This window comes from Mizuhopecten yessoensis, unplaced genomic scaffold (assembly GCF_002113885.1).
Source record: "Mizuhopecten yessoensis strain PY_sf001 unplaced genomic scaffold, ASM211388v2 scaffold3805, whole genome shotgun sequence".
Taxonomy (NCBI): domain Eukaryota; kingdom Metazoa; phylum Mollusca; class Bivalvia; order Pectinida; family Pectinidae; genus Mizuhopecten; species Mizuhopecten yessoensis.
The window spans coordinates 37,474-65,392 of NW_018405228.1; the positions used below are offsets into that span (position 1 = coordinate 37,474).

At 36.2% G+C, this 27,919-nt stretch overlaps 1 protein-coding gene across 1 annotated transcript; it reads left to right on the forward strand.

Moving 5' to 3' along the window:
• Nucleotides 1–750: 750 nt before the first annotated feature.
• Nucleotides 751–27,861, forward strand: LOC110448043. Its single transcript, XM_021494075.1, has 13 exons — nt 751–885; nt 9,204–9,512; nt 14,888–15,028; nt 15,390–15,494; nt 16,509–16,634; nt 18,751–18,956; nt 19,458–19,716; nt 22,728–22,931; nt 23,683–23,865; nt 24,475–24,618; nt 24,811–24,891; nt 25,478–25,645; nt 27,317–27,861. Exons 1-13 carry the CDS (start codon nt 771–773, stop codon nt 27,568–27,570), a joined length of 2,295 nt encoding a protein of 764 aa, XP_021349750.1. The 5' UTR covers nt 751–770; the 3' UTR covers nt 27,571–27,861.
• Nucleotides 27,862–27,919: the final 58 nt, after the last annotated feature.

Genomic DNA, 27,919 nt, shown 5'->3' on the forward strand with positions numbered 1-27,919 from the left:
TGCATTGTTGTTCGATTTGCGACCATTATCATATTCCCCCAAAAACATGATCTACGATTTATCGTCATTATACCATCGCAAACAGAGTTTTACCTTCACTATTTTCTATCGTTTGTTATGACTTGGTATAATTCAAGGATCTAGGATGGAGCAGTGATAAAAACAACCGTATACATACAATTGGGTTTAAAATACATAGCTTCGGTTTTTTTGTAATATTTGCAATGGTAAACACTTTATTAACACATTTTCCTGAATTTAAAAATAGAAAAACAATGGCGAGGAGTTTTGATCATAAAACCCGTCGAAACGAAAATACTAAGGAGACCCCATGTGGCTTTCCCCTGGTAATGTAATGTACGGCAATAGAATAATAGGAATTGATTTTTAAAGACAACATCGCCTCTAATCATATACAATCCGTGCATGCGAACTAGATGTAGTTTTGTTTTGTTTTGTTTTTTTGGAAAAAAGACTATTTATGAAAATATCAATATATGACGTATATCATTTATCATAGTGAACAAGAACTCGAAGGGAAAATCAACTCAATGCTATTGTACAAATACTGCTCCAGCATCGCCTAAGGAATGAATATGTATATCACCTTAATCAACTCCAGCTCCATCAGGCAATGTTCAAAGCCTTATAATAATGTAGGATCCCTACGTCAATTATTGATTGACGTGAGGAGTGGGATAGATATACAGGTAACACTGAAGGTAAACACGACAGGTGACATATCGGAGGGCTCCTCTGGCTGAACAAACATGGACTCCACACAACACGAGATCGTATCTCGGATAAGTCGAACTGTCTTTTCCAGGATGGACTTATATGTAAAAGCTGCATTCCAGGCTTACATCTTACTGTCACTATTTCAAGGTAAATGTTCATTTCATGCCGATATTATATTCTTATTTTCTATTTCATTTCAGCATATGACTTTGAATTGGTTTTATTTTAAAGGTAAGATTCTTTGAATATCTACAATACATATCACTAGAGGATCTTACGTTATGTTTCTAGACACATATTGAATTTCCTTTATTGCCGGCCAAAACTTATTAATAAAATAAATACTATCTGTTATATATACAAATATATATATTAACCGTAATAAGTGTAAATTCGAAATAGTTTTAAATTAAAATACATTTTGTGTGTTTCCCTTTTGATTCAGTGTCTCCTCAAATCCTTTTGACCATTTCTACTCCCTTTCAGTTAAAATTGTGTCTTTAAAAATGTTTTTAGAACGGCAATATATGTATTAACTTCAATACATATAACAATCCGAAATTATGAGGTAAATTTAGTGTAAACCGGTAGAAAAAGTACAATTTTGTCTTGTGTATCGCCTCGATACGCGCCTCTTGAAATAGGGGGGCGAGTGAAAAGTGAGCATAGCATCAACGAAAAAAAGATTCAATCAGAAGGATATGACAGAAGTTTGGGAAACCAAAACAAAAGAAAGTGCATCATGTTCTTTCATAATAAGTGAAGGAACTAATCAATAATTCCTAATGATATAATCATAGATATCACAGAGACAATGACATCAATGATAGTATAGTCAACATGTACCTTTAGCTTTTAATAGACATACATATACAGTTTCTCATAACAGAAAAAATAACACCAAATTAAATACCTATAGCTTAAAACAAAAACAATAGTATAAGTGCGTATACATAGTATACATTGTATATGCATTTAACAACCGAAAGCAACAAGATAAGGGTCTGTGTTGGCCAAGTGGTTAAGGCGTCTGACATTCCGCTACCACTAGCCCTCCATCACTAGGTCGCGGGTTCGAGGCTTACGTGGAGCAGTCGCCAGGTGTACTGGCCGTAGATCGGTGTTTTTTCTCCGGGTACTCCGGCTTTTCTCCATCACCAAACCCTGGCACGTCCTTAAATAAGAAATAGCTGTTAATAGGACGTAAAACACAAACAAGCCAAAGGAACAAGAAAATACTTAAGTGTAAATAAAACCATACCTCGAACTTCGAATCGACATATAACTAAGGTAACATATTAACAAAGGAAATGTTGCATGTAGCCCCGTAAAAAAGGTACAAATACAATAAGACCAGGTGTTCCAAAAGGATAGACGTCTTCTGTTTCATCGACGACACCCGTCATGTCAATCTAGGTCAAATCAAAATAATGTCACGTCCTCATACTGTACCAAAAACTGTGGTAGTTACAACAACACTACAAGGCACTAATAGACATAACCAAAACTATCGACACATATTAAAAAAAAAAAAAAACACATGTAGCATATTTCCCTATGAGATCGTTATGGCCGCCATGAAACGTATCAATAGTCTTCAACACGTCAATAACATGTATACCAAACAGAAATAATAGCATAAGTAATAATATGATAGAATAGAATAGAATACCATAGAGACGATAAAACATTAGAGATGGTTTGCCTATTGGTCATTTTCTGTATCTTACAACAGACACAACAACATCAATGCTTACATCATTATTACAAAGGTAATAGTTATATCACGATGTACAGAATGAGAGCATGCTGTATAGAATTCACTTTCAGGATGGGTTTAATCTAACAGATCCATCATTCCAAAATAGTTTATTGAAAAGCTCATCAGGACTGGTTAAATATCAAATTCACTCTAAGATATATCAACGATATGCTATTTTTAAATAGCAAGATATTGTTGACAACGTCGTTTGTTTATACTCTCTCCAAACTTGACACCAAGGACACTACAGACTATTTTAAATAAGCCGCTTTCCAAGACCTTAACTTACAATAGGGATGGTTATTTCTTCATTAGATGTTTCGTTGTGAGGGCGTGACATTACTTGGACATTTGTTGCAAATTTCGTCGGTGAAGCTGAAGACGCTTTCCCTTCAGGAACACCTGGTCTTATTCTCTTTGATCTTTTTCACAACATGTACATGTACATATTCATTTTTTCATGTTTTGCCATATTTATATAGATTTTGAATTCTAATAATTGTTTTGTTGACATTTTGATACGCGGGGCTGGTAAAAGTATAAATACTCGTGATATATTCTTTTGGCTTTTAACAATGTCATAAACAAACAACACCATTAGATATACCACTACGCAAATCTTTACCTACGCTGCTACCCTACTGCGTCCTTGTTTTACGTTGTTCTTTGTTGGATCGTTAATGTAGATTTATTAATTTGTCCATCACGAATGTATCTCTTCTGATGTTAGGTATCTTTTATGTATTCTTTGACGTTATAGAATGCTAATTCAAATGTGTGTGTGGTGGGTTTGTTGTCTAGAGCAAGGTAAGGCGGAAATTGACGAGTATTGGCTTGCGAGGTTATTTATTTTTTTGTATTACTTGACCTTTCTAATTCTAAGTATCTTACTGTAATATTTTTTCTTTTATTCTTACCATCACAAAATTGAAACAAATAGATAAAAAATAGTCCTAAGATAAATAGTAGTGCCGCACCAGTTATAATCTTAAAACAGTACCACTTCAGTTGTAACTTTTTACGACACAACAAAGCAACAAATAGGAGGGTTCTTATAAACTTGAGTTGCTTCCCCTTTCAACATAATTCCTACTTCATTTTGATGCTGATCATTTACTTATAAATCCTGGATAATATCATTGGTTAAGTGTACGATTGGCAGGGGTTAATTCAATTCCGAATGCAACGCCTATACGTTTGTTTCTTTATATTATTATTTTTTAAATACGCAACTCTCAATTTTGTCGAAGGTTTGTATAAAATCTTAAATGAAACCTCATTTGTCCTTCAGAAATTATTTTCCCGTATTAACATACAATGATTGACATTTTACCTAAAACGGGTACAAAATGTGACTCACATTTAGATCATGCTATATAAGGTGAATAGTTTCATTCCCTCGCTATATAGTGTACATGGTAATTCCAAATCTATGGCCGACACATTTGTTTATAACATGTAATTCATAAAGGATAAACTATACGTCAGGCAGACATGAGCTATATAATAACTTGACACTTGACCCTATGTTGTGACTTTGTCCTTTGACAATAACGTCTAATAAGTGTTCACGACATTTCAGCCAGTCATGGTTTCAAAAAAAAAACATATTGAGCTGTCCAGAAGTAATGACCGAGAGATTTAAGTGTCAGTGTCTTCCCGTGATTTTGACCTTGTAAGTACACATGAATGGACCAGAGAGTAGACACGCATTACATTCATTTAACCCATTCTTGAGAGGGTTTTCATTGTACGCTCTTAAGATGCTTTGGTTTGATTGTGTTTTACGACCTATTAACAGCTATGGTCTTTAAGATGATTTGGTTTGTTTGTATTTTACGTCCTATTAACAGCTTTGGTCTTTAAGATGATTTGGTTTGATTGTGTTTTACGTCCTATTAACAGCTATGGTCATTAAGATGATTTGGTTTGATTGTGTTTTACGTCCTATTAACAGCTATGATAATTGAGATGATTTGGTTTGATAGTGTTTTACGTCCTATTAACAGCTATGATCATTGAGATGATTTGGTTTGATTGTGATTTACGTCCTATTAACAGCTATGGTCATTGGGATGAAAGGATTCTGAGGGATACATTTTCGGCGTTACGTAAAACAAAACATATATTGCGATATATGTTTTATGTATTTGGAAACAAACAGAACCATTCTTTAGTACCCCAATTTCACTGGTAGGAAAATAATTATATTGTTTATTTAACTTTTATTATCACTGTTATTTGTATGTGTCCATCAGCTATTTACATACATGTATTACTATCTTCAACATATGGTACCCCTCCAATTATCATGAGACAGAATCCATTTATTTTTCGAACGGCTATTCCGTCTTTGCGTATTGCAGAGTTGTCCTCTCTTGGGAGCAGGTATTGATTGTTACGTCACTTGTTTGAGAGAGTAACGTCATCAAATTTTGAGAAACCGACGTAATTTTCTCACACAAACCAATGACGTAACAATCAATCCCTGCTCCCAAGAGAAGATAACTCTGCGATACGCAAAGACGGAATTTGATATTGGTATCGTACTGGCTCCCTAAAGACTCAGTGAACTTTAGTCCAATAAGCTAATTACATTAACATGTTTATAGCGCCATACTGTCTTTGCTGGAGGGCTTACGTAATTGACCCGATACTGGCTTAATTAGACTAATTAAATTAATCAATTAATGGTTGAATGACAGTTTCGTTAACCTTCCTATTTCTTTTTCTGAAACAATATTCAGACAAATTGACCACATTTTAAGCGGTTCCTTTGCATAATGTTCATAAATTGACATAATTTTCTTCAATTGCAATTTTTATTGAATGAATTTCATACAAAAATCGAATATTTTCAGGAAAAAAATACAATACGGTAGTTTATTACGATTTAGTTTATAATGTGGAAAATCAATTAGTAACATGCACTTTATTTACTGAGGAACACAAAGTCAATATGGTGAGATCAGGTGTTTTATTGCTATTCACCTCTGAGAGCATCTTATCATTCAGTACCTGAACCACTAAAGTACTGTACCAAGTCTACTTGACTCGAGTAATTAGAATAGTGTGACCTGCTTGCATTACACTGAACCTTTAAACAAGAACATTTCAAACACGCTTGGGCTATTTTGTCGACATTTTAAAACAATTTATACATAGAGAGAGAGAGAGAGAGAGAGAGAGAGAGAGAGAGAGAGAGAGAGAGAGAGAGAGAGAGAAAGAGAGAGAGAGGGGGGGATAATTAATAGCTTCGTGTTGAAAATCATACCTATTTCACTCGTATGCAGAAATATACAGACATATTTTACGAGTCCTTAGCAGGGATGAAACATCACGGTATATTTTGCCAAAAAATACAAAAGCAAAATCCAAATTATAAGTAGCAAATTAGGAATAAAACTCACGGCAAACCCACGGGTATTATAGCAGTATCTAACGTTTCGGGTTGTAGATCCCAATTATTCACACAGACGCATGAAAGCCTCTGTCAGTACGTCGTCACATATAGCTAATGTTTGAAATTAAACAATGTATCTATGATAGCAGGTCAGTAAATTTTAATCTTAAAAGAATACTCACTTTGATTCAAGTTTGTACTTGTTTATGGCAACACGGTTATTAGATGGCCCGATACAGGTTATTTTGACAGAGACTCTGTTTTGCTTTATTTAACTCTCCGTGCAAAATATAGAGTTGTTTTTATAAGTAGCGTTTTTGAACAGGTTTTGTTTTGGTTTTATTTTGTGTAACCTCCCATTAATAACAGCTTAGGTAATTTAAGGACGTGTCGCCATGTGTGCTGTGTATGCGTGTATGTGTGTATGTGTGCCGGAGACAGGGTATGTTGGTGTACTTGCCTCCTTGTGGTAGCGCGGATCTGAAGCCGACTTAATAGTGGTATCTCACTAAAATACCATGCAAAAATTTACTAGAGAAACATTCCGCCCGGCCATATTATACTGACAACGGATGTGCTGCAGTTAGAGCAGGAAATAACGCTAAGCAAGGTCCTAAGAAATAAAAGGTAGTTAGAAGTAGAAAGAAATCAAAAAATAAAATCACAAATGTTGCAATGGGTGCCTGTGTGTCCCCAAGTAGAGGGCATAAAAGCATATCTCTAATTCTGCAAAGGTTTCCAACATTAGTCGCCTCTTATGATTCATGCCGTGGATAACAGTAGGTTTATCCTTTTCTCGATCCCTGACTTGCAGGGGTGGGCTTTCAAAATCTGTTAGTGACCAGTTTTGGTATGAAATACCATAAACGTTTTAGGTCGATACAGGGGCTGTTTTGGTACATTTTAAATCTTGTCAATTACAAATGGCCGAAGGAAATTACCGGCTATACTATCGAGACTTAAAGTTGATAACTACCGATAATCGGACATCTGCGCGTTGTTGTCTTTTATTTCTTTACTGCCCGATGATTGACACATCGGCTTTCTAATTGGTAAAAAATAGCATTGTTGACTTCTCGTTGTATTTATTTTCGAGGTGCAGGTCAACATCGACCTTTGTAAAAATCTTTCATCGCGTATTCTGCCAATCACAGCGAAGCGAAAGCAAACGTCATATAACAAATGCTTTTTACGCTAAGACCATCACTGTTTTACAATAGATAACAAAATTAAATGAACAGTATCCAGATATGCAATTGTTAAGCTTGCTATCAGGGACAGTAAGATGAAATATATCCGGAATCTATACCATACTGTTCCGGAAATTAGTTTGTTTTTTTCCATTTCTGAATGATTGATCACGTCTACCGTTCCATTGGTTTTGATGTTATATAATGACAAATACTGCTGTTCTGCCGGTAAGTGCCGACAAAGCACCATGGGTGCCCAATCCGTCAATTGGTATGTAACGACAGTCACAGTATCTAACTTTAATATTATTTCTAATGTAGACCGCGCAGGTGTTCTTAGTTTTTGTTTATTAATGATGACGATTGGACGTCACCATCACGGTATTTGCATTAATTAAAGGACCCGTCTAGTGTTACTCTTGTCGTAATTGTGTTTGCCATAAGCAGTTTTTTCCCGTTTTCAGAATGCAAGATAAATCAATTTATCTGTTATGCTCCATGGTATCGGTGCGCTTATTGATAGGTTAACAACAGTGTGGAGTCAGAATTCCTATGAATATTTATAACATAAAAGCATCAATAAATAATCGAATCTTGCCAGTATAACGTCATCAATTTTTGAGAAAACGACGTAATTTTCTCGCATAAACCAATGACGTAACAATCAATACCTGCCCTTAAGAGGAGATAACTCTGCAATACGCAAAGACGGAATAGCTACAAGTTGGTTTAAACATATTTTTATTGCCTTGAAAATGACAAAAAGGATTGGGCACAAGTTCTTACAACTTAATTAAGCCCTCTCCTAACTTAAATACAGTTTACGTACATCATAGCTGTCTTAACATGTACAGAGGGGTTATCTTATCTGTACCTGTAAATCCACAAGTGAAGCATGACAAGATAGTATCAAAGAGTATTGCACAAAATTCTTGTTTTCTTTGTGTTTTTCAAAATCCCTAATTAAACTTAACCTTTGTAAGTGCATACGCGCTTTAAATTACATATCACCTGAATCGAAACTTTTGCTCTCTGCACGGCAGCATGCAATCAGTATTATCATTAAGGCATGCATTTATGTTGACTATTATAATGGTATCAGGATGCCATTCTGCCGAAATCGTATAAATATTATGTGATGATGGAGGGAAGAATCGGACGCAGATCTTACCGAAAAAAACTGATTGAGGAGAATTGTTTTAAAAAAGTATAAATTGATCCCTGGTATTTAAGGAGTACTTAAAAGTCACAAAAACAGAATGGCACAAGTAAGAAAGAAAGTAAAACTCTGAATACTGATATATGATGTGATGTGGTCTTGATAGCTTATAATTTCATACTATTGTTGAAGGCGGTATAAGACTTGTTACGCAGCGTTTAAATGATTTCGCAGATTTCATTTTACGCACTAATATTCCACAAAATCTGGGAATATAAACTGTTAGGTAAAGGATAGGAGTGCCTGGAAGATGTATAGTACTTATAGTATGGTATTTAGGTGCCCCAAAAGTCCGTTCCATTGGTGCTAGCTTACCTTGAAGAAAACATTTAGGGAGAAGACATTTTTGACCTTGTACAATATTAGTGTCTTTGGGATTATTGATGAAAGCTTTCTGGTGGCGATCGGGGAAAGATATAGGTGATTTTTACGTTTATTTATATTTTACCTATTTTGACTGAAAAAAAATATACAATAAAATGCAACCAAATTAAATTATTCTCTTTAATCTTTGAAAGAAAAAGTGAAATCGGGTGGAATGCAAAAGGCAAAAATATTGCGGCCCTCTGGCATTTGGTTTATTAAACTAAGAAAATAATTTAACGGATGTTTCGTTTGTTCCCACCCCAGTACCAGGAGAGGGGATGTATAGGTCTGTTCTCAGTCATCATTTCGTCATCCTCGATACGTCTGTGGTTCACTTACTTTTGCTCTCTGCACGACAGAATAAAATCAGTAATCGTATTGCTTTGACTACATTGAAAGCAGACATAAAACAAGTGAACCAGATTCTATACTTGCGTGCTTTTGCATTCTTTTAGATATTATTATCATTAAGGCATGCATTTATGTTGACTATCATAATAAAATATTTGTCTTAATCACCGACAGGTTTGACATGCGTCCTTCTGTTTGAGCCAAGCTTTGTCAGCAAGTGGACAGCGATAAAAGCACAAGATACTGTGGAAATTAAAATCATACACGATTTCGGCGAGCTTCCGGTCAAGGTGGTTGCAGAACTAAAACTTGTCATTGCGGGAAAGGAATACATCTTCAATGCACTGGGAAGTGCTCAAATCGATGACGATGATTACTCGGGGGAATTATATGGAGGGATTATCTGTGTGTACAACGAGGTTCTGGTACATATCTACGCCCCAAAATCTGCTTCTAATCCGATCGGCCTGTTAGCATACGTAGGTAAGGTGCTCACTGTTTTATATTGGTATTGTTTTACGGCCCATCGAGAATTTGTATTGATTTACGGCCCATCGAGAATTTGTATTGAATTACGGCCCATCGATAATTTGTATTGATTTACGGCCCATCGAGAAGTTTAACCATTCAGGGCCTATGGAGGTGAGTATCTCAGAAATGTTGTTGAACGATCATTCTTCAACGAAAATTAGCAAAATATGAGAATGAATTCTTTGACATGTTATAGATATGTTACTTAAATCATACCCTGACAAGGATGGAGTATTTGACTATTCTAAAGGATAAAATAAATTGTTTTCATTATCGGATATGATAAAGCATATTCACGCAGGTTTTACTTCACACAATTCTTGTAGAGAATGCATAATGGAAACGGAAAAGTATCTGCATCTGGCATTTCAGGTTACTTTTATAAGTCTTACTGCGTTTAAGATTTGTCGTTAGAATACTTTTCTCATAGCAAGCATATTGAAAGCCTCCAGACATCACCCACGTGGTCTCGAGATTTCATCCATGTGCAATTTATGAAAAAAAATCTGGCGACAAACCCTAAAAACAGTGTGTGATAAACTGTTTATCGTCTATATATTACTGCAATATCTATGTCAGTAATCTTCTATCCTGTGAGTTCTTGTGATTGTCGAGACCTTTGGTCAGCTGCATATGTAATTAGATACAACTTTTGCGTTGAGGAATACCACAAAATGTAAAAATTTGGAATAACATATTTAAATACATCATTAGCTTCTCTATATGCACATTTACGTTTAAATTTGAGTTGTTTCCTTCGCCTTTTTATTTATTTTTTATTTGATTATGATGGATGACAAAGTATTTTCTAACGCGGGGCAATATTACATGGATACTTTTTCACGATTCAAAACGTCACCTGGCGTGTGTAGACATATTTTTTTTTAGATAAATTCCCAAATGTGAATAATCCGTCCTCAAGACCTTCCCGGGTTTTTCTCAACTTTTCACGAGTATTCTGACATCCCGTGATAATAGATTTGTTTGTGCTATTGATAGATGGTATAAAGTATTATCATCTTTATACATTAACCACTTCATACTACAGTGTACCTACACATGTACCGGCAGCATGATAAATTCATTACCAAGTGTTGTCAGTGTGAGAGTATTCAGGAATAAGTTGAGAACGACTCGAGAAAAACTTGAGAAGAATTTAAGAACTGATTTTCCAATTTGGGAACGTATTTTCTCAATATTAAATCAGTAGAAAGTTACGAAAAGTAATTATGAGGTTAACAACACCGTTTGAAGCGTAAATGCGCATATTGAGGAGCCAATGTCGATAAGAATGTTTTTAAAATATTTCTTTCTGCATAGTTTAAAGTTCATTGCAATCTTCCGCGTACATCTTCTATTTGTTGACCATTGTCAATCAATGAGCCGAGAAGTCATTTGGAAAATATGATGTTTAATATACATTTTATGAATGGAGAAGTATGTTTAACAGTTTACACACAATGTTTACAGTTTGTCGTTCGTAAATGTTTCTCTTCGCTCGCACTCGATACTGCCTGCGGTCGCCGCTCGACTTTATCCACGTGGTCGCGATGGGGAAATTGTTCTTACGACAAGCACTGAAAATACAGTGTGATAATCTATAAGTGCTTAGATGATAAATGAGAAAATGTCACTTTTGTATCCATTATAATCATTTGGTAAAGAATTTTGCTGCTCTAAATGTAAGACTGTCGGCTGATCAATATGATGCGATGGTGCGTATCACCCGTGTGTGATACAAGGTCACGCACGACATATTTATGTAAATTTGTTTTACAGCTCACGTTATCAGCATGTAAGATATTGTAACAGATAATATAGTTTGAACTCTTTCATCTTCCACTCCGTACATACATTCATTTCGAACCTTCAAACCTACCACAACATCGGTATGACTACCCTGATTTATTTAGTTACGGGGTCATGTAACCAAAATAAACCTCGAAGAACGTTAACTAGCCTTCCAACCCATGACATGTAGTGATTGCGTTGTCATTTAAATCATGACGTCATTAATTCCTTTTTAGGGCGTAGATAGTTTGGTGCCTCAGTTTATTTCAGAGAAACCCTGAAAATATTATATCGGCTTTGTCCTTCTGCATGTTATCCAAAGAGATGAGGGGACGCGGCCAAGTGGTTAAGACGTCTGACATTCTGCTACCACTAGCCATCCACCCTTGGGTCGCGGGGCCACGATGGCCAAGTGGTTAAGGCGTCTGACATTCTGCTACCACTAGCCATCAACCTTGTGATCGTGGGTTCTTGCCGTTGGTCGTTGGTTTTTCTCGGAAATACCGGCTTTCCTCCACCACCAAAAGCTGGCACGTCCTTAAATAAATTTATTATAGTTGTTAATAGGACGTAAAACACAAAAAAACGTAAGAGCCGACTAATGTGTAGCCCCTTTCAAAATCGATGGTTTTCTTCTGAGTTGTTCTGATAAGTGTGCATTGAAGAAACCGAAGAGCGATTCCGTGTGCTTTTTTTCTTTAGTGTTTTGATCGTTTGCCTAAGTGGGATTGGCAATTTACTACTGCATCAAAGCGTTGTTATCTTTACGACCATATTTACAATCATACGAAATTAATTCACTATTATACTTATACTTCATGACTTTAAGATTTCGTAATTTCCTTTATTGTAAATCATTATAACCGAAATATTAAAAAGTGAATAAAGACATTTTAAACATCAAAGATGCAAATTAAATACAAAATAGCAATTTTATATGAAATACCTGGTGGTAATCATCGTACGTTTTGACCTCACCGTACGTGTAATGTCTGTGTTAATTATGCATGGAACGTACAACAGGGACAGAACAGTTCTCGGAGTCAAGGCAGCAACGGGATAATATCAGGCAATAGAAAAAAGAAAATATTTTGAAAAATAAAACTGATAAACAACATCCAGGGAGTGTCGTGTTGACAGTCATTTACTTTCTCCATTAATGGAGTTTAATTGAATAATTTCCTTGTATAAGGCGTATTGCTGAATTTCTGTATTGTAGTTAGTGTAGGCCAATATATTCGAGAACTGCGCTAATTGCTATTGCTATGTATAGGCCACGTTGTTGCTGAGAACTTCAATAGTGCTCAAGCTATTGATAAGTAGAGTTCACGTTAAACTTTTATCCTGAAAATATTGATTTACTTTTATGATGAATGTTTTGCTACAAAAATAGACAAACTATTGAATCGATAAACCGAATCTGCTAATGAAGGAGAAACAACAATGATGCAAATGAGCCTACATTTATTTGTTATAGCGCCAAGGTTTGATTGTTTAATATGCTTCAGGCAACAATCACAAATAGGATATTTTACTCTAGCTTTACGGACGCCCACTATGTTAAAATACCATTGTCTTGTCTTGTAAAGAAAATGAAAAAAAAAAATGAAAAAATATGTTAAAATACAGCGATTCCCTGAACCCTATGACATAGCATATCTACAACACAGATATGTTTCCTGTTCTCTCAGTACATAATATGTCACACATGATTGTTAATATTGCAAGGTATTTGGTAAATAGTCTTGTTTTGCATCTATCATTTTTGTGGGATTATATTTACTGTTAGTTTAATGTCTTTTCTGCTTGGGTGGTTGTCTTAAATTGTGTTTCGAATTATACAAGGCATTTAATGCATAGTGCTCAGATATCACTAGTCACAGACAAAACATTTCCAAACATCAGATCAGGATCTACCGTGAAGAATAAAGATATGATTAGTTCAAGCATTGTTAGGGTCATGATTTATATCAGCTATCACGGCAAATAGTATGCATTAAGATTCATATTAAGATGTATATGAAGATTTCGTGACCATTTGATTGGTAATTATGTAAGTATACTATGCTAAAGGAAATCGATGTTAGACATCGGTTATCTCTAAAGAGCTTCATCCCTGCTCTAATATCTTGTTCTTCAGCGTAAATGCGGCGGAGATTACCTTGTGAAAGTGAAATCCGTATCGACTCATAATCTTCACTTTTTTCTTGAAGGCCAATATCCTCAATGTACGCAGCACTAATTATATCTCATGTAATCATGTAGTGTCAGCCATATTTTAAAACCATTGAGCTTTAGGACAGGTAAGAGAATGACAGGCTGCAGTATAAACCAAACCGTTAAACCATTGAGCTTAAGGACAGGGAAGAGAATGACAGGTTGTAGTGTAAACAATACCGTTAAACCATTGAGCTTTAGGACAGGGAGGAGAATGACAGGCTTCAGTAGAAACAAAACCGTTTAACCATTGAGCTTTAGGACAGGGAAGAGAATGACAGGCTTCAGTATAAACCATACCGTTAAACCAGTGAGCTTTAGGACAAGGAAGAGAATGGCAGGCTGCAGTATAAACAATACCGTTAAACCATTGAGCTTTAGGACAGGTAAGAGAATGACAGGCTGCAGTATAAACCAAACCGTTAAACCATTGAGCTATAGGACAGGGAGGAGAATGACAGGCTTCAGTAGAAACAAAACCGTTAAACCATTGAGCTTTAGGACAGGGAAGAGAATGACAGGCTTCAGTATAAACCATACCGTTAAACCAGTGAGCTTTAGGCCAAGGAAGAGAATGGCAGGCTGCAGTATAAACAATACCGTTAAACCATTGAGCTTTAGGACAGGGAAGAGAATGACAGGCTGCAGTAGAAACAAAACCGTTAAACCATTGAGCTTTAGGACAGGGAAGAAAATGACAGGTTGCAGTAAAAACAATACCGTTAAACCGGTGAGCTTTAGGACAGGGAAGAGAATGACAGGCTGCAGTATAAACAATACCGTTAAACCATTGAGCTTTAGGACAGGTAAGAGAATGACAGGCTGCAGTATAAACCAAACCGTTAAACCATCGAGCTTTAGGACAGGGAAGTGAATGACAGGCTGCAGTGTAAACAATACCGTTAAACCAGTGAGCTTTAGGACAAGGAAGAGAATGACAGGCTGCAGTATAAACAATACTGTTAAACCATTGAGCTTTAGGACAGGGAAGAGAATGACAGGCTGCAGTATAAACAATACCGTTAAACCATTTAACTATTCAAGAATACAAAATATACCAATCAATCAATTTTCAAAATTTTATCACACTTTATCCAGCTCGCCGAGCCGTCACGAAAGGAACGCATATTATAACTCTATTTGTGAAGTGCTACGGAGAGAATAGCATGCCTTCTTGTAATGCTATTGTTTTAATATGTTAGGTTTGTTTTGCTTTTAGCGCTTTCTGGGTCCCTGTTGTCATTTTCATTGACTTTGAACTCAGGTTTGATGTTTGTGTGCTGACACGACAGGATGTATGTAAATCCTCTCTTCTCTAGGTGAATCTGGCTGGGAAGGACCTCTGAACTTAAACCCTAACGATACCAAGTCTGGACACGTTCGTGTAAAGGCATGGAAACAATGGGACTTTCCTAGGCCTGACTTCTACCATCCGTGGACTGAACTTGATGTTTTGAACCGTGAGTGATTGTCCAGTTGTTTCGTAGACATTATGTAACCTGGTTAAGTTAAAATGCTTTTCATGAATAATATTTTCCTGACGATTTAAGGATTGAATCTCGCGCAAAATTATTTAATCGTGCATTATTATGTGAAAGGTAAATACTATCTTCGTACATTGTAATCATGATATTTGACGCGGCTACACTTTTTTGTACAAATTGAAATCATCACGGTGTAATAGAAAATTACATTTAAAGTTAAAGTTTAGGTTATAATATAGCGCCGTGGTATATGCATTTTGATGATGATAATAGCTGTAAATATAGAAAAACGTAATGATTACCCACACTTACCATGGTGATACATTTTGTGTAACAGACAACTTGAGTTTTCACGAGTTTATACACAACCTTGGCGGATATCCTGACTATGTCATCGTGCAGATCAATGGGACCAGGTCTGGCATGACTGGAGAAGCCATAGGTAAACATGATACCAAGTCTCGTCCACTTAATTACATTTGTCTTGTAGCTGTTTGGAATTTAAAAATGGATAATTTATAGGTGTTAACATTTAAATTAATCCAAAAAAACTCGTTAAGCTCTTCCAGCGTCAAAGTGTATATATGTGTATGGTTACATTATCCACGATGCTTTAGGATTAACGCTGACTAACGTTCTATGCACCTCTAAAATATGTCATACCAATCTGCGCAACCTTGTGGGTGAGACAGGAAGACTAGCTGAATCCGTTGATGTACATCAAAAGAATCACATGAGACAAATGAAATAGCTAACCGCGTGACTTCAATTTTGCTACGACATATTCCAGAGGTACAGAGAGCGAAAGTGAGTACCGAGGATAGGGTACATTGCGCACCACTTGATAACTCTGGAGTAATGACCTAAACTCGATTCATCAGTTGGCGTAGATATTTACATGTATGTAAACAGAGTTTATATTTACATACAACTCTAGAGCCACAGTAAAGTAATGGAATATATGATAGTCTCTTAAATATAGAATGTTATTTGGAGTTCATGCGTTTGCGTCATGTAGGACAAGATGGTATGACTTATGTATGTCAATGTTTACCGGTTGGTCCTTCGTTAGTGGAGTTGGTGACTAGGATAACTATGTTTACTGTACCATCGCACAGCCCGTTGTTAAAAGCTATCTATTATTGAAATAGATAACGATTGTTTATGAAGTGCAACATCAGTTGTTTTTAAAGACTGTTTGTTTAGAGATTAACTTTTCTAGAGGGAAAAACAACAATAATAAAAATATCGCTGGATTTTAACGCTTCCCGAAATATGATACTTGTTTTGTTATATTGTCAAAAACAAAAAAAATCTGTGGTAAATTTTTTGTTCACCATGTTATGATATTCATTCTCCGCGTGATGTCTTTTATTTACAGTTTTTACAGTCCTTAAACAGCACATTACAATAAGGTAAAGATATTCATGAATAGCGTTCGTCCCTGTCCTTACAGGTTCGATCAGTATGCTGAAACAGTACCACGGTTTTATGGTACTTGGTGGTGTTATGTATGGCTACTCGGATACGGCTATACGTGTTTGGGCTCCCGTGTACTTACCTCAGTCAACATCACATACAGGTAAGACAAATATATATGTGTGAATTTGTGTCCCTCCTAATGACACACATCTTAACATTGTACAGGGGTATAAATCACATACAAGTAAGTATATACGCTCCCAGGTATGGACATTCATTTCTTAATATGCACTGAGAGCACATACTTTATAAATATATCTTATTTCAATAATGAGAGGGCTGAATCAAGGTCACCCATGCTTCTCCGGGGTGATAATGTGCTATGTCACCCTGCCATGAATGAATGTATATTTTCTTACACCGAGTGTTCAATTTATGTCTTGCCATCTCATCATATGAAGCAAACATGTTTGTCTCCTCTGCATGCTCAGTACAGAAAATATATCGCTTATAACCAGTAAACATGTTTGCTGATCAGAGAAGTGATTACAGAGACAATTAATGTATTCATGAGGTGAATGATACTTATTTTTGTGACTGGTATACGTAATTGTTGCTCATTCTTGTAAACAAAGCGACTAACATCGAACATTTTAAAATCTTTCTTAATGAAATGGATAACGAGAGTTTCTAAAGAATATGTAATTATATCAATACGTGTTTCGACCTGACGTCAGACACAGGCACAGGTACACATGTTTTGATATAATTACCTAAATCTATATGTCTATTATATCATAGTTTATCAAATTGCGTCTGGTTTGCTGGCCGCTGAAACTTTAATTTGTCGCTAATGATTTTTTGTAGCAGCTCTTGCTAGTCAATACATGTGTACTACCTCCTCCATGAAATTCGAATAACCACTTGTGAAAAGTTATAACTTATAATTGCACATGGTGAGCAACTGGGAACGAATAGTTCAATGCTAAAATGTATTTAGGACATGCATCACGCAGTCATTTTTGAAACAAATGACAATGCCTGTCTATATAACTTGCCTAACATATGTTGTTAGCCTCAATCGGAAAGAATCGTTTAACACCGTTCTGCTTTTTTCGCAAAATCACTTTATCTAAAATTATTTGTATAACTTGCATTAAACCGATTCCAATCATAAACTATGATCTTTAAAATTGGAAGGAGCAAGCATAGAATAAGTGTTAATAGTGAGTAACCGATAGAAACCAATATAAGCATAACGCCTGTCGAATAAAAAGTGTAATCTGGCTACCGAACCTTTTTGTTCTAAGATATAGCATTATGAATCATCTGAATCGAATTTGCAATGTGCGCAATTAAGCATCAGACGCTTACCATTCCAGAGCATCTGGTCTTATTATCCTTGTAATTTTTTTAAAGCTTTGCCCAAGTTGTATCCTTTCTGAGTTCGGATTATGGTGTTGTTGACACTTCGCTATTCTCTTGTTTTTTATTTACAAATCTATCTTGTAACAAAAAGCTGTTATAGTATGCAATAACATCGTCACATATGTGATATGTCAAAAGGTAAATAACAAACACGTCTTGTATCTTGGTATTTTCAAAACAAATGTTTTTTAATGACGAATAGTATCATAACTAATTAAAATGCAATACACTTGTACCTTAAAGTAAGATTACCCTGAGGATGTGACAGAAAAATCTCCAACCCGAGGGGGTGATATTTTTGTGGTTGTCTAATCCGAGGCTCCCCCGAGGGTTAGACAACCAAAAATCACCCCGAGGGTTGGAGATTTCTCTGTTTTACCCTTAAGGTAGGGGATGATTATTTTTCTCCCATCCTATTATTTCAGTCACAACTCCACCGACAGTAGGGTAAACAAAAACACACATGTGGGGTATGCATATCGTCATTCACTTTTGATGACGTCACAATTACCAGTGACGCATTTTAATGACGTCACAATTGAACACGTGCTAATCGGCACGAGGCTATCCCCCCTAGGGGTGACAAGCTGATCTGGTAGGAGAAGACCAAGTCAACTTTCGATCAATACGATGAATATAAAACCACGTGTGTTCTGCAATAAAAAAAAAGTGTCCAACGCATCGCTGTATTTGAATCAACAATACTTACAAATACCGTATCGAATTTAATACTCATTCAACTAAGATCTAGCGAATTGGGTGATTGTTCACAGTTAGCCAGAGAACGCACCAAGACTGGTTATTATATCTTAGTATTCCTAAACCTGTACTATTGATTTAATTTGCAGTAAATCTTATAAGCACGTCTGATGGGTGGGCGGTAACCACGAATGACTGGTTATACGAAGGACAGGGATACATGCGGATATTTGCCTGGGTGTTTGACGAGCTTCCCCTCGCCGTTATCACCGGCTCAGCAGCAACATTTGATTTCACCCAGAATGTTTCGACAAATGGCATACTAAATCAAAATATAACACTGGAACAGGTCGAGGTTAGTGCTTGTATTTTAAAATGTGATTGTTGGATTGATATAACATTTACAAATACACTATATACCATGTTCACACAATTATACACACACAATATTATTCTGTCTTCATGTGTGTATCACAATGGAAAAAATCATATTTTGTAATACTTTTTTTTTTATTACAAAACAGTGTTGCTTTTTAATATGATCTCTCAGTTACTATTCATTGTGATATCTCAAAGCCAACTATTCCTCCTATTTTTAGGTTGTTTCTCAAATAAAAAGAAATCCTTATTATTCAATTATTTTACAATGCAGAATCTGGTATTTAAATATTCCTTCTTTACATAGCAAAATATTTGCTACAGCGATAGACCATTTTCTTGTGCACTTACTTATTTGAGGATTTCTTATTTAATAAAGTCGTTTCTTACAACCGAATATTTAAATTGGTGTTTCCCTAGCAAATATTCACACTTTCAAATGTTTTATTCAAATCAAACTATTCCTACTTTATAACAGATTCAAGTCATGGAGGGACCTAATATGGGTTTTAGATTTCCTGGAGTTGGGTCAGTTTCAAATAATGGCTATTTTGGACCCTATGGTGGACTTATTTACGCCAAAAGTGGGTCAGAGGTGTTGCTATGGGCACCTGTCCCTGGATTGGATGGATATCTTTTTCATCTGAGCGATCAAGGACATTGGGGCACAACCGAAACGTACCAGGCAACCAACAACGTCGATATCCTGATCACAGTGTGGCAGGAATACCGTATAGGTAGGTTGTTAGTTAGTTTCCTTGTCTCGCCTACGTGGTAGTTTGTTTGTACACCGTTGTACTGATCGTCCTGGTGTCTTTTGAACCTTTTTCAATTAAGAATATAGATTGTCCCAAGAGAAGGTGTTACGTCATGTGTTAAGCACGTCCTGTTCCTGTGGGTGCTTGTGGAGTAACAAGACATCAAACTCGTGTTGATAGATTACGATCTGTGTCTGTATGTTTATGATATATACACAAATAAAATGTATTATCATTGATTAAGAGGTTTCCCAACGAGTGATGATTGGTTATTATGTTTATCTAACTCGAGTTAGTTAATTCCAAAATGTATAAATACATGATGTTTACCGAGTGTCTTTTACAATTTGAAAATTCACTATCGAGAGTCTGATAAACATGAACATCAAACATCACGAGTTTGGGTACCCTTTTCTCCCTCAGTGTTCGGAAAACAATTCCCATCAACTACACTGTATGACGTCATAATGCAGGATGATGTCGCAAAGCGTTGTTACTTGATTTAGTTACTATAAGACTGACCAATGAAATCGCGTCCAGTGTGTTACCCACTAGTTAGCAACCACAAAAAAAAGGTTTTATCGAAGTACGATTAACACTAGAGGCAATCCTTTATTCTGTTATAACGGACAGTTTACTTTGAGAAGATATCTGCTAATTATAATGTATTCTGGTAGTTATTGTGTCTTCCATGGTTAGAAAATAGCTGATTAGCATATGACAAAGTTAACAGTTTCCGATCAATCAAATAAACCAATCTCTAACTGACAATGTCGACTATCGAAATATGAAAGCATCATCTGAAAAGCTATCGTCTCGTCTAAATGTCAACACGGTATTGACGTTATGATAGCGTCGTAAATAATCGCTAATATAATTTAAATTTAATTTGAGAATACAATAAAAAGGGATGAAAATCGACCACTTAGTAGATTAATGATTTGAATTATGTAACATAAAGAAATGAAGGATCGTTAGGTAAACATTTTTATTGTTCGGTCTGCGGAAATTTGCCGTCATATTTGAATATACATGTACATGGAATCGAAAATAACAAATAAGATGCAAAACCCAATGAGAATGAATAGAACATTCGACCTCCTGTAATAGTTTTAAAATACATTAACAAAAAAGATTATGTGTGTACATAAATATAAAATATACAAAGGTATAATATGTTTTTCAACTTGACACTTTACACAGATAACATGTGCTCACTCCTTAACAACCTGTAAGGATGAGTACGTTTTGTGCACGTGCATTATTTTGTCCCTGTGCCGCTAGTATATCACATGGATGTCATAATAATGAAACTACCGGTGTCCATTGCCACTTACGTGCTGTACTCATTGTCGTGGTTCAGTCCGTGTTAACCAGAGTATCCTTCAATCTCCTATATGATTCTTTGCACTAATTGACTTCGAGTAAGGTTGTATGTGATACACTATCTCAGCGAGAGTGATTGAGGTTATAGGTTTCATTCTGTGTCGGAGTTGATAAACAACACACCACCGTCGCCCATCCTTCAAACATCATAGGACGCATTTTGTAAAGGTTGCGAAGTTGAAACGCAAACCCCATGGTATACAGAAGGTATTCGTACGGAAGCGATGTAAGGCAGAACGATTTTGTTAAAGGGCTGAGTTCATGGTCGAGGACAACATTCAGAAACTCAGATCGAATTTCAAATATGTTTGATTTCTTTCACAATTTACATATATTTTTCAAATTACAGTTACCTTATTGTAGAGCATGTTCGAATACGTTTATTCGCCATGAGGTTTTTTTTAACAAGTACAGTTTTTATATATTTGTTTCGCTTTCCTATGACGACTCGGCCTTCATACTTAGTTGAGTTATGGCTTGTGAAATTGATTAATTGCCAGGAAAATGTTCAATGGTAAAGGAGTAACAATTGGAGGCTGGACCTTAGGACAAGGAAGTATAGTCGGCAGAGATACATGTATCATGTCTTTTCTGAACGAATCTTCAGAGTTGGCGCAATATCTCGCTCTATCCAAGACGAAAGTAAGACTTAATGACCCCGTGATCAAAGAGAATGCCAACAATCAAATATCACCAAATAATTGACTATTGATTATTGACCTCATCGGTAGAGACGATGAACAACAATTAATTTGGAATTAACTGAAGCTGTAAGACTTTGAAACCTTTTCATGAAATGATTCAATATGGAAGTCCTACAGGTGAAAATGAAATACGAATATATCTAATTGTAAAGATGTCTGTTTTCCCTTAAGGGAATGGCATATTGATCCGTTAATATATGTGTGCATGCTACCATAACAGTTAATCGAAGAACTTGTAGTATACATTGTAATATCTTCAGTATATAACAAGGGCCCGTCCATTCAGATCAGCAATTAAGTTTGACCTCCACGCAGAGATTAATATTAGATAGGACGGAGACCATTTGGCTATGTTGATTAATTCTGGAGTGTCACGCCTTCGCAGCAGTAAAAAGATTGTTTGATGGTGGTAATAATGGGGGCATCAATGGGCCAGCGACATGATGTGTCATCACTGGTAATCGGTAATATGACACTGCAGCAGGTAATAGTATTCTTGCTTAAGTTAACCAGATAGGCCCAGAGAAACACTATCGAATAAAAGGGTAGATAGGATGGAAACGACAATGTACAATCCAGAGAGTAACAATATGGGCAGTTAATCAATGCACGGGACAATTAATTACATGATACAATGTCATCACCTTCCTGTTCAAATTACAACGGTAACCTTATTTGTGAGAGCAAGGTTCGTGTGGGAATGAGTACCGAGCCGCTCTCCAAGCCTCATGAACCATCGCACTAACTCCGGTGTCCAAAACCCTTAACATAATCCTGTCGTCTCAGAACACTGAGATGATCCTATATAGGTTTTCGCTAGGGTGTGACCCCCGATATATGATTTATCTTATAGATAGTATGTAATCTATCAGACGTTTTATCTTTGTGATTGTTCATAAGGTGACGTCACGTGCCCCGTCGATCAGCTGAATGTCTTTGAAGTGGCGACCAACACCAACGCAGTCGTGAATGATGTTGGTTACAACGGCAATCTAACGTTTGATTGTATGTATGGGTACGTGTACCGGGGTGGGAACACGTCAGCCACGTGTGACAGGTACGGGGAGTGGAACTTTCTTAACAACGATACCATCACGTGTGAACGTGAGTAGACCTGACGCAATCAGTTAGAAACAATGAAAGCTTATTGACCTTTAAGGAAGTGTTATATATTTTAAAAAAGCAGTTTTGTCATAGAAATATAGAGATTTTACCGCATAATCTTGATAACATTATTAACAATTAACCGTACTTATTTGTATTGCCTCGCATGCATTATTTTATTTTATTGTTGCTTTTAAATAATCTATCCTGTATTCTTTCTTGTTATTTGATGGTAACTTATTAGTTTCGAATAAATCGGTTACTACTACCTATTTCTTTAATAGTGTTTACTATTATAGTTACTGCTCTAATAATTCCCACTACATCATTTACTATCTTTTTGCATTTTTATGATCTAGGATTTATTATTTATATTATTTATTCAGATTTGTTTTGAATTTTTACACTATCGAATACATTATTTACAGTTATCGTTTGTTTCCATATTGTCTTTAATAACAGTATAAACTGTCAGAATGTAAAGTTGTTTTTGTTAAGTATAGCACAAGTAGGACTTTAAAACAACTTAAACTTTATAATACAACAACAGGGGCGTGGCACATATTCAAAACCCCAAGGTCCGTATACAAACGGACCGTGGGGGTTTAATATTTGTGTGACTGACTCCTCTATCGTTACAGATACAAGGGTCGTATATGTCTTTTGATTTTATTTTTCTTTAAACTATTGGATTTGTTGGGACATTTAAAAAAATGTTTATGGTAAACTGTCCTATTTCCTGTTTGCGCAGTAATACTATGCAACACGACGGAACTGACAACGCCGAACGCATTCTTAATTTTAACGGGAGAAAATAAAGTGGATGACGTTGCGATGTATAACTGCAATATTGGGTACGAGCCCATTGGCGGAAACCTGTCACGTGTCTGTTTGTCGAGTGGTAACTGGAGTGGGACTGCGCCCTTATGTCAAGGTACCAGCTTACCCAATCAATGGAATGTTCTATGGAGTTTTTCCTGTGTTTAATGTGACCTAATGCATATCATACACAGGCTACACAAAGTTCCCTCTAGTTTCCGTTATCTGATTGTATTTCTTTGATAGCGTTGTTCACTGTGGTGACAAGACATGTTAAATGGATACGATACAGTCGTAAAGAAACGTTACCATACAAGACACTAATTCTTAACAACTAGGCACTTGGCTATCACATAGATAAAGATTCAATACATATTATATCATACAAGGGGCTAGTGGCAAAAATGTTGAATGTGACAATAGCCAAATCAATATATATATATATATATATATATAGAACAATAAAAATGGGATTCGTGCTGAGCAAGATCCCCCGAAAACTTACGGTAACACCCTTTCGTGAGACCAAGTAAAAGATCTACATTCTACAACATTACGCTTTAGTTTAAATCTGTTTCTATGAGATATCAAATGTCTCGCACATAAGTAAAAGGTAGGACGGCTCATTGATTCAGATTTTGTGGTTTTTGTATGTTGAAAAAGTGTAGTGAATTGTCGGAACCACCTTTATTTCAATATATATACTTCCCTATCGGGGTTTTAGCTGTGGCGACCACCACTGAAACCCTAACAACAATAACATCTGAAGCCCCAACAACAACAACAGCAACGACTGAAACCCCAACAACAACAACAGCAACGACTGAAACCCCAACAACAACAACAACAACAACTGAAACAACTACAAGCACTGAAGCGCCAACAACAACAACAACTGAAGCACCAACAAAAACAACAACAACTGAAGCCCCAACAACAACAACAACAACAACTGAAACAACTACAACCACTGAAGCGCCAACAACAACAACAACTGAAGCCCCAACAACAACAACAACAACTGAAGCCCCAACAACAACAACAACAACCACTGAAACAAATACAACCACTGAAGCGCCAACAACAACAACAACAACTGAAACTCCAACAACAAATGAACAACAAACAACAATTGCGGCAGGTAACAAAAAGTGTTCTGATATTTTATTTATCTCCTTTCAACCTTTGAGCATCCAAAGGTGAGTAGTTGAGTTCAATAAAGTATTTTCAGCTCCTGATTAGTCCTAGAAATAAGATATTAATGTGATCAATAAAAGTTGTAAATATGGTATATGTAGCGATATCAGCCTTACAAATACACCAACGTTACGTTAGTTACTGTACATTTAGGTGAAATTTACATGTGTGACCATAAAGAATTTCTCAGAAACAGAAAAAAATCGAAATGTGGAAGGGGGAACGGTTTTTAGGTTCTAAGCTATGTGAATGTCAAAACTTCGCGAATTCAAGTCTTGATCTGCTCTCTTTATTTTGTTCTGGAAGGAAGGGACAGATAACTCTGAACTGAATATCATTTACATAGAAAAAGATCAGAGGGTAAATAGCTCTTAGTAAAAGGTAATTGCAATACTCTAAATACTCGAGTAATGACACATAACTAGAACTATTAACAATATGTGTAGCAATATAACACAATACGTGACAAACGGTGTAATTAATCGAGTTGAATTCATCAGTATTCCTTTTATTTTGATCACCACCAATAGCCTGTCCTATCGTCGGTCTGGAAGTGCAGTTTGCAGAAATGACAATATCCAGTACAGGTGATATGGTGACGTATATGTGTCCGTCGTTGTACCCCCATATCTATGGGGATCTGACTCGGACATGCCAGGCGGACGGAACCTGGAGCGGAATAGCACCTGTTTGTGAGTGTGAGTATAATTTAGTCGTCTGTGATTGAAAGCGAGGTATCCCCTATCCGTCAGTCTGTAATTGCCTTTGTCCTTCTGTCTGTGTTTTGTATCTAGGAACTAGAAGCTGAAATCCTACTGCTATGTTTTATGAAGGACCTGTGAATAATTATAATTGTACCATTTACAAAGACACGTGGGAGGCAATTATGCAAAGTTTATGATAACGAAATGAACCCAGATTGTCTGACATTTTTTAGAAATGTTACATTATTAATCTGAATCATCAATAAAACATTAATACACGGTTGAAAAGAATAACACTGATATTTATATTAAAATAGACATTGAAATTCCTTTTTTTCGAAATTAACTTTTAATCAATCTACAAAACAAGTTTCTTCCATAAAGTGGTTCACAGATATGGATGTAGTTAAAATATAAAGAAAAAAATCACAAGTATAGTGCATATGGTAAAAGCAAATCTGTGGTGTCAAATTTATTAATGAATGGAAAGTATGGATAACATGTCCGGAAACGTTTTTTCTATTTTGCTTCATTTTCCTCTTCCGAGTCTTCTATCGTTCATTTTTTTATATGAGCCTCTTACGAAATAGCTAATTTGGTGACGGACTAATACGAACAATTTGGTTTTTTCCAGCGATATTAGTATATGGTTGTAAAGTATTTTCGAGCTTATGTCGTTAAAGTACAACAAAGTATAATGTAATATACTGAGGACGATATCGTGAGAATGATTAAGTTCAATATATATCTATCTTTAGTTCGGTGGCAAGATTTTCCAGCATACTGTAGCAAGTCCAATAGGAACAAACTGTACGCCTCTTCTGGCCGTTTTGTTTCTGTTTTCATACGAAGCTGAATTCATTGATGAGCTTATTAGTGCTGGAAACGAAAACCTAGTCATGTCCAACAATTGCACATTTAAAGTAACAACATTTTTTTTTGTCCGCATCGATACCACCCACAGCTTGACATCAAGGGCACCACAGAGTGCTACTATGTTGTATAAGCTTCCACTACCTACGATATGTACATGCCGCAGTTGATTCGGTACTCAAGAATATCCTAACTTCCGTGTTAGATGTCGACTGCTGACGGTGAAACACATTGTTACCAAAGATGCGGGTTGATGAAGACTATGAGCAAACTTTATGGTCGTTATCGGGTTATCGCAGGGGAAAAGGCTAGTTCGTGTTGTTATATAAAGGTTGAGTGCCTTATGGTTTTGGTGTCACTACCCTAGTTCTCGACGCGAGGACGTGGCATTCCTTGCAAGCAGCTTAGACGGCATGGTGTGTATCTTCGGTGAAGCAGATGACGCTTACTTGTCCGGAACATCTGGTCTTATACTCTTTGTACCTTTTCATGGTTTTCCATGTTAATCTCTCCTTTGTTCATATTTTCTTCTTTTTTCAGAATTTGAGTACGAATTGTTGTTTTATTGACACTTCAATTTTCTGTTGTTGTTTTTGCCATTATTATGAAAGAGAAAATAATTGCCATAAAGTTTTGTATTGAGATGATCTTTTTAAAAGCCACGTTATGAATTAATTTTAAAATAACTATAGACGTTATTGATTTAAGGCGACAGCGATTTCACCTCTATAAGCAACATCACCGTACGTTCAACATTTTTGTTTAAAAGTCAACACATTTGTTTGTTTTCAGACTGTCTTTGCCCGTGTTTCGACAACACCACCCTCCCCGAGCAGACACTCCAAGAACTTCTGCACGAATTAAAGGAGGCACTGACTGTTGAACCTTCCCAAACATCACTGGCCATTCGGAAGAAAATCAGCGTTTACGAAGATCGTGCGAGTGCTAAAGGTCTCGGGGCTCTAGGTGTGGCTGTGCTGGTGTGTGTCTTACTTCTGATCATCATCCCCGATATACCCCGCATCGTCTCAGATGTCAAACATTGAAAAGCAGATCATAAACCGGGCATTATAATAATCACGCATATCTGGTATGTTAAGATATCTCAAAATATCAACACATAGTTATCTATTTCACTTACAAACCTTAACATTTACCATATTTAATATTTCTTGATTATCAATCGATCCCGGTCTGAACATGTCATGTTTACAAACCAAGAGATACCTGTCATCTTTCATGAACAATGCAGCCCTAAACATGTTTACGATCCTTGACGCGATTACACTCTTTATGAAGTAATAGCAATCCTGAACATACATGTTTCTGAGAGAGAGAGAGAGAGAGAGAGAGAGAGAGAGAGAGAGAGAGAGAGAGAGAGAGTCTTATCGTCGT

Coding starts and splice junctions, on each gene's coding strand:
- LOC110448043 (XM_021494075.1), top strand. CDS start 771: ATGGACTCCACACAACACGAGATCGTATCTCGGATAAGTCGAACTGTC. Junction 9,513..14,887: donor CGGCCTGTTAGCATACGTAG/GTAAGGTGCTCA, acceptor TCTCTTCTCTAG/GTGAATCTGGCTGGGAAGGA. Junction 19,717..22,727: donor GTGGCAGGAATACCGTATAG/GTAGGTTGTTAG, acceptor ATTGTTCATAAG/GTGACGTCACGTGCCCCGTC.